Here is a 6,519-nt window from a genome sequence, read left to right as displayed (position 1 = left end):
CCGCCTGGTGCACTGGACATCACCGAAACCTGCTTAAACTATGAGCCAGACCGATCCTTACACGGCCCCCCCGGCTCTCTGGGATTGCCGGTGAGGTTTGGCCGTGGCTTTTTTTTATTGGGCTTGATTTGGTGGTTGTTTTTTTCTTGGATCGGTTGTCGCCTGCAGATCTCGTTCTGGCTCATCGAGAACGGTTTCAGCGTCCTCATCGCCGCCTGCGACACTTTCCGGGCCGGAGCGGTGGAGCAGCTGCGCACCCACACGCGGCGCCTCAACGCCCTGCACCCTCCGGAGAGCCACGGCGGGAGGACCATGGTGCAGCTCTACGAGAAGGGCTACGGCAAGGACGCGGCGGGGATCGCCATGGAGGCCATCTCCTACGGTGGGTGGGGAAGGCGGTGCTGGGAGGCGGCGTTTCGGGGGTAAAAAACGTCCTGTTTAGTGCTTTTGGTGTCTCTGCCAGCTCGCAACCAGGGCTTCGACGTGGTCCTGGTGGACACGGCCGGCCGCATGCAGGACAACGCTCCCTTGATGACGGCCTTGGCCAAGCTCATCGCTGTCAACGCTCCCGACTTGGTCCTCTTCGTCGGGGAAGCGCTGGTGGGAAACGAGGCGGTGGATCAGCTGGTGAGCGCTTTGTGGGGGGGAAAGACCCCAAATTCTCAAGGTTTCAGGGCGTTTCTGTGTGTTTCGGGGCAGTTCTGCAGGGTTTTGGGGCACTTCTGCGGGGTCTCGAGGCATTTCTGTGTGTTTTGGGGCAGTTCTGTGTTTTGGGGCACTTCTGCGGGGGTTTTGGGGCAGTTCTGTGGGGTTTTGGGGCAGTTCTGCAGGGTTTTGAGGCATTTCTGTGTTTCGGGGCACTTCTGCAGGGGTTTTGAGGTAGTTCTGGGGGGTTTTGGGGCGTTTCTGTGGGGGTTTTGGCAGTTCTGTGGGGTTTGGGGCGTTTCTGCAGGGGGTTTTGGGCAGTTCTGTGGGGTTTTGGGGCACTTCTGAGGGGTCTCGAGGCATTTCTGTGTGTTTTGGGGCAGTTCTGCAGGGGTTTTGAGGCACTTCTGTGGGGTTTTGAGGCATTTCTATGTTTCAGGGCACTTCTGCAGGGGTTTTGCGGTAGTTCTGCGGAGTTTTGGGGCAGTTCTGTGTGGTTTTGGGGCACTTCTGCGGGGTTTCGAGGCATTTCTGTGTTTCGGGGCAGTTCTGCAGGGGTTTTGAGGTAGTTCTGCAGGGTTTCGGGGCGTTTCTGCGGGGGTTTTTGGGCACTTCTGTGGGGTTTTTGGGCAGTTCCGCGGGGTTTCAGGGCACTTTGGGGTTTCGGGGCACTTCTGCGGGGTTTTGATGCAGTTCTGTGGGATTTTGGGGCAGTTCAGGGTTTTTTGGGCAGTTCTGTTTGGGTTTTGGGGTACTTCTGCGGGGTTTCGGCGCATTTGTGTTTTGGGGCAGTTCTGGGGGGTTTTGGGGCACTTTTGCGGGGTTTCGGGGCACTTTGGGGTTTCGGGGTGTTTCTACAGGGGTTTTTGGGCGTTTCTGCGGGGTTTTTGGGCAGTTCTCCGTTCCCTTCCTCAGGTCAAGTTCAACAAGGCCCTGGCTGACCACTCCATGGCCCAGACGCCGCGGCTCATCGACGGGATCGTCCTCACCAAGTTCGACACCATCGACGACAAGGTAAGGCCGTGGAGACGCACGCGCTCCCCTAGGAGGGAGCAGCGAACCTGCGGGCTCTGAGGGCGGTTTCTGTCCCCCTGGGCAGGTCGGCGCTGCCATCTCCATGACGTACATCACGAGCAAGCCCATCGTTTTCGTCGGTACCGGACAAACCTACTGTGATCTGCGAAGCCTTAACGCCAAGGCCGTGGTCGCAGCGCTCATGAAGGCCTAAAAAAAAACAAACAACAACAACCAACCAAACCAAAACCCACCAAATCGCTGTTTGCAGCTGTCAGACAAGAACATGCTTTACCCTCTTACCGACTTAGTCTTGCCCGTGTAGTGCCCAGCAGAACGAAGGGGGTCTTTTTGGGGGATAAAAGCCCCTTTTTATCCAGCAAAAGCCCTTCGTTCTGCTTGCAGTGACGCAGGGAGCCCGAAGCCAGAGCTTTGTATTGTTCGTGCTGCACAGTGGAAGGGGGGCAGTGTAAGGACCTGCTGTGCTTTTTTGGGGGGGCGTTTGAAGGCTTTTTTTTGAGCTGCTTTTGATTGCTTTTTAGAGCAGTTTAGGGAGGACACTGAGTGAATTTTGTGGGGATGAGCAGCACGGCCGCGATTTGCTTGGTCACGGCGCCGCTAGCGGCAGCTCCACCCCGAGCTGATGAACCAAAAACGGCTGGAGGGGGAAAAAATGCTTCAATTGCCTTAAAATCCCCGGGTTTTGGGCTCCAGAGGAAGGGTCTCTGGACACGGCATTTTGGGGCAGGAGCAGGAGAGCTGCGGCAGCTCGGTCCTATCGCGCCGGTCGGAGCTGGAGGACGAAGGCAGCGTGCTCCTGCCTCAGCGTTTGCTAGTGAAAAGGAGAAAAAAAACCCAATTAATACTGGAAGTTAATGAGTTAATGAAGGCTGTTTTGCTGCTTTTCCTGCACCCTTTCTTCCCCTCGCCCCCCTTCTTCGAGTGCCTCTTGCTCCCGGTCTGAAGTGCTCCACTGAATAATACAAAACTCTCTGACCGTGTCTTGTAGCTCCGTATCGCAGATGTGCTCTAGTGCAATAAACTGAATGCTGTCTGCTAAGAGACATAATTTATATCAAATAAACTTCATAATTTGTTCTTCGTGTAGAAATAACTTCTCTCCGGCCAGGATCTATTTCCTTCTCGAGGTGGGGGGGGTGGGAAGGCAAAGCCCTGCCTCCCTGGGGCGTTTGAGAGGGCATTTAAATCACCCAGCAGCTGAAAGTGAAGTGAGGGAGCCTTTAATCCAAGCTTCGACGTACAAAATGCTGTACAGTATCAAGACAGGACTAGAAAACTAGAGCTTCGAGTAAAAAACAAACCAAAAAATGCTCGAGTTTTGTGGGTTTTTTAACAGAAAATACAGAATTAAAAAAGCACTAAGTATGAAATCGGAGGAGGTTGCAGGTCCCTGGGGGAGACCTCGCTCCCCGATCGAAAGATGAATGACGGCTGCGAGGAGACCCTGCCTGGAGCATCCGGCCCCGGCCTCCAGCCCTGCCCTGGCCTGGCCTTAAAAACCCCAGCCCGGGCCTCCCTGGGCGCTGCTGCCTCTGGCTTGGGCTGGTCCTTAGGTCCTGGGGCCCGGCTGCTGCTCAGGGGCTGCATCCTGCGGAGAAAGGAGAGGCTCTGAGCGGCGCCTGAGCTTTTGGGGAGTCTCACGGGGCTGGAAAGGGCGACGCAGCCCCAGACTCTCACCTTTCATCTCGGCGCAGGCGGCAGCAGAGCCGTTCAGCTGCTGGCCCTCCTTAGGCACACCTAGGAGAGAGCAACGGTGGTGGAGAGGCAACCAAAGGTGATGAAACTTGCTGCTTTTCCTCGTTTTTATGGTTTATTAGTGAGATCTCACGTGGGTTAAATCTTTAGCTCGGGCATTGAGGTCAAAACAGTGAGGCCGAAATGCGCTGGCGCTAGAATGGGAATAGGCAACTGCAGGCTACAAATCATGGAGTGGGGAACTAGAAGAATTGATGGTGATTTCATCAAGTTAAACCCTAAATCCAGCTGTATTTGCTGACAATTATTTGAGGGGGCCAAAAAAAGCAAGCTTAAGAAATAATCTAGTCTAAAGAACAGGCACTACAAGCACTGCCTGTGCTCCAAAGTCCACGGGGATGGTTGAGAACCAGCCCTGATCCCGAAACGAACGGCGCAGGAGCTGGACGGGCGCGGACACCGCGTCCCGCACGGCCCCGAGCCCGTACCTGCGTGACCCCGCGTGGCGATCTCGCCCGCCAGCCTCTCAAAGTACTCGGGCAGGTCGGCGTATTGGTCTCCGTAGGAGATGACTTTGATCCCCTTGTCCAGCATGTTCTCCCGCAGCTTCTTGAACTCGTCCACGTCTCCCCTCCGCACCAGCATGAAGTGCTCCAGGTCGGACTTGTGCTTCATAGCCTCTAAAAACAGGGCCTGAAACGTGGTGTCATCAACAGTCCAACCACAGCCCAAGAACAGGAATGACTTATTCTCATACAGCTTCTGAATCTCGCGCTTTAAAAAAGGGAGAGATGTTCTCGGTCAAGGTGAGCTCCGTCTCCGCGCAGCACAAGAGACAGCAACGCCGAGGGCTCTGCTGTCGTCCCCAGCTCCTCTTCCACTTTGCAAAATTAAAGGACTCTCCCACCCCCCAGACTTCAAACTCGGCGGAGTCCACGCCTGGTTAACGTATGGGCCTGCCGGGAGGTGCGTGGGAAGCGGGAGACGCACACAGACAACGTTTGGGACCCCAAAAACCCCGCGGAGAGGAGAGGAGGGGCCTCACCATCACCTCTGTGTTGCGCAGCACGTTCTGGTACCCGGCCGGGTGCAGCACGATGCCGCTGGGGTTGGTGTAAACACCGTGGATGTGCAGGACGCTCAGCGTCCTCTTCTCCTGCGCCCACTCCAGCACCTGCGCAAAGGAAAAACCCTCCAGAAACGCGGCGCTGTTGAAAACACCGCGCTGGAGAATCGATTGGGAAAGGCAGCTGCTTCCTCACTGGAGACCCCATCAATGCACCGGACTCAGCAGAAAAAGGGAGGAAAACTCGAAATACGACACCAGCAAAGTGGATTTCCTGGCCCCTCTGAGGTGTGAGCAGCAGGGCCAGGGAGGTGATCATCCCCCTGTACTCGGCACTGGTGAGGCCGCACCTCGAGTGCTGTGTTCAGTTGTGGGCCCCTCACGAGAAGAGGGATGTGGAGACTCTGGAGCGTGTTCAGAGAAGAGCCACAAGGATGGGGAGGGCTCTGGAGAACAAGCCTGATGAGGAGCGGCTGAGGGAACTGGGCTTGTTTAGCCTGGAGAAGAGAAGGCTGAGGGGAGACCTCATCACCACCTCCAACTGCCTCAAGGGAGCTTGTGGAGAGGTGGGTGCTGGGCTCTTCTCCCAGGTGATGGGGGACAGAACAAGGGGAAACGGCCCCAAGCTGTGCCAAGGGAGGTTCAGGTCAGAGATAAGGAGGAAGTTCTTTCCTGAGAGGGTCGTCAGAAGCTGGACCAGGCTGCCCAGGGAGGTGGTGGAGTCACCATCCCTGGATGTGTTTAAAGAGCGGGTAGATGAGGTACTTAAGGATATGGTTTAGGGGGTAGACAGGAGCGGTTGGACGTGATGATCTCAGAGGGCTTTTCCAACCGAGCCATTCTGTGATTCTGTGAAAAGAGCTGAGGGAGCTCCACAGCTGAGCTTCATTTCAGAAAGCCACCTCTGAGGCTCTGGGTTTGCTCCTGCTCATTTAAGCTTGCAATAATTAGAGTGCTTATTTGTAATGCTGGAAGCACTTCCAGCCGTGTAGATTAAGAGGTCACGCAGGAAATGCGAGGCACAGAAATGAGTGGGGATAGAAAGAGACCAAGCACTGCACAGCTCCTACACGTGGGGTGTGTTTAAGCAAGCAAAGAGAAGGCCATGACGCTCCCCACGTCCAAGGCCCGGGGCAAAAGGAGCGGCCACAAACACAGGAGCACAGCGGGACCCAGCAGGAGCCGTGCAGCCGCCTCGGAAAGAGGAGAGGAGACAAGGGAGAGGCCTTGGAGGCAACAGCCCCTGCCCCCAAAAATAGAAAGGTCAGGTTTGCATCTCACACGGAGACAAACTGCACCAACGAGCACCAACCCCGGCCTTATGTGGAAGCAAAGCTTGCAGGGCATCAGTGAGGCCCTGCCAGGAGTTTCAAGGGCAGAGCTAAGAAAGAAATAACCAGGCTTAAGGGCTCCTGCTGAGCAGCGGATGTCAGCCAGCAGCGCTGACACGAGTGCTTGGCTGCATTCCCCTGCGTGGAGTTTGTCCACGTCAACTAAACCACTGCAAACACTTCAAACCCCTTCAGACTGCACGTGAGGGGTACGATTTACCTTCTTCTCATCGGTCAGGTCCAGAGACTCCAGGTGCTTGCCCTGGTGCGCTGCGTACAGCTCCAGCAGGTTGTCGAAGTTCGTGGTTAACACCAGCGCCCCGTTTTCCATCAGGTGAAGCACGGACTGCAGCAGCTGCTTCCCCGCATCTTCCATTTTCGACTCCAGGTCGTCAAACACCTCGTACAAACAGTCTTTGAAAAAGGTTGAGCGGACGTTGCTTGTGCGCTGGGAAGGGGAAACGGATTAAGATCGGGGTTGGGCTCCTTTTACTGCTTCACACCATGATGAAAAACACCCCTGGGCTTCCCAAAAATCTCTGCAAAGCTTCTTGCAAGGCAAATGCACTCCCCCCCAGCGTGCACCCAGTGAAATCCCCAAAACTTGGTGCCCAGGGCAGAGTTGCACCTCAGTAATCTGCACTTGTGGCTCCTCGTAGATAGAGGAATTGTCAAGGTTGGGGGGCATGGTGGAGAACCAAATTTGGCTGTTTAATGACAGAATCACAGAATGTGAGGAGTTGGAAG

General features: G+C 55.5%; 2 protein-coding genes across 2 annotated transcripts in view; one reads left to right on the top strand and one right to left on the bottom strand.

The window, feature by feature from the left end:
• The window catches only part of SRPR (signal recognition particle receptor (docking protein)), a gene marked incomplete at its 5' end in the record, with an annotated part of 4,644 nt that extends 2,771 nt beyond the window's left edge, over window positions 1-1,873 (top strand). Inside the window, 4 exons of the mRNA XM_010178880.1 lie at window positions 169-382; window positions 464-627; window positions 1,561-1,659; window positions 1,745-1,873. Of these exons, the coding sequence (XP_010177182.1) occupies window positions 169-382; window positions 464-627; window positions 1,561-1,659; window positions 1,745-1,873 (606 nt within the window). The remainder of the gene's footprint in view (window positions 1-168; window positions 383-463; window positions 628-1,560; window positions 1,660-1,744) is intronic.
• Window positions 1,874-2,266: 393 nt separating this feature from the next.
• Window positions 2,267-6,229, bottom strand: FAM118B (family with sequence similarity 118, member B; the record flags this gene model as incomplete). The annotated part of the gene is given in 6 exon segments (XM_010178881.1): window positions 2,267-2,491; window positions 2,657-2,688; window positions 3,358-3,417; window positions 3,864-4,149; window positions 4,421-4,549; window positions 5,993-6,229. Coding segments are annotated over 6 exon segments (969 nt in total), but the record flags the coding sequence as incomplete, so codon positions are not given.
• Between the last annotated feature and the right edge of the window lie 290 nt (window positions 6,230-6,519).

The sequence above is a fragment of the Mesitornis unicolor genome, unplaced genomic scaffold (genome assembly GCF_000695765.1).
Source record: "Mesitornis unicolor isolate BGI_N332 unplaced genomic scaffold, ASM69576v1 scaffold48422, whole genome shotgun sequence".
In the NCBI taxonomy this organism is placed as follows: Eukaryota; Metazoa; Chordata; class Aves; order Mesitornithiformes; family Mesitornithidae; genus Mesitornis; species Mesitornis unicolor.
Note: the sequence above shows the minus strand (reverse complement) of the source record. Positions and strands in the feature narration are given on the sequence as shown.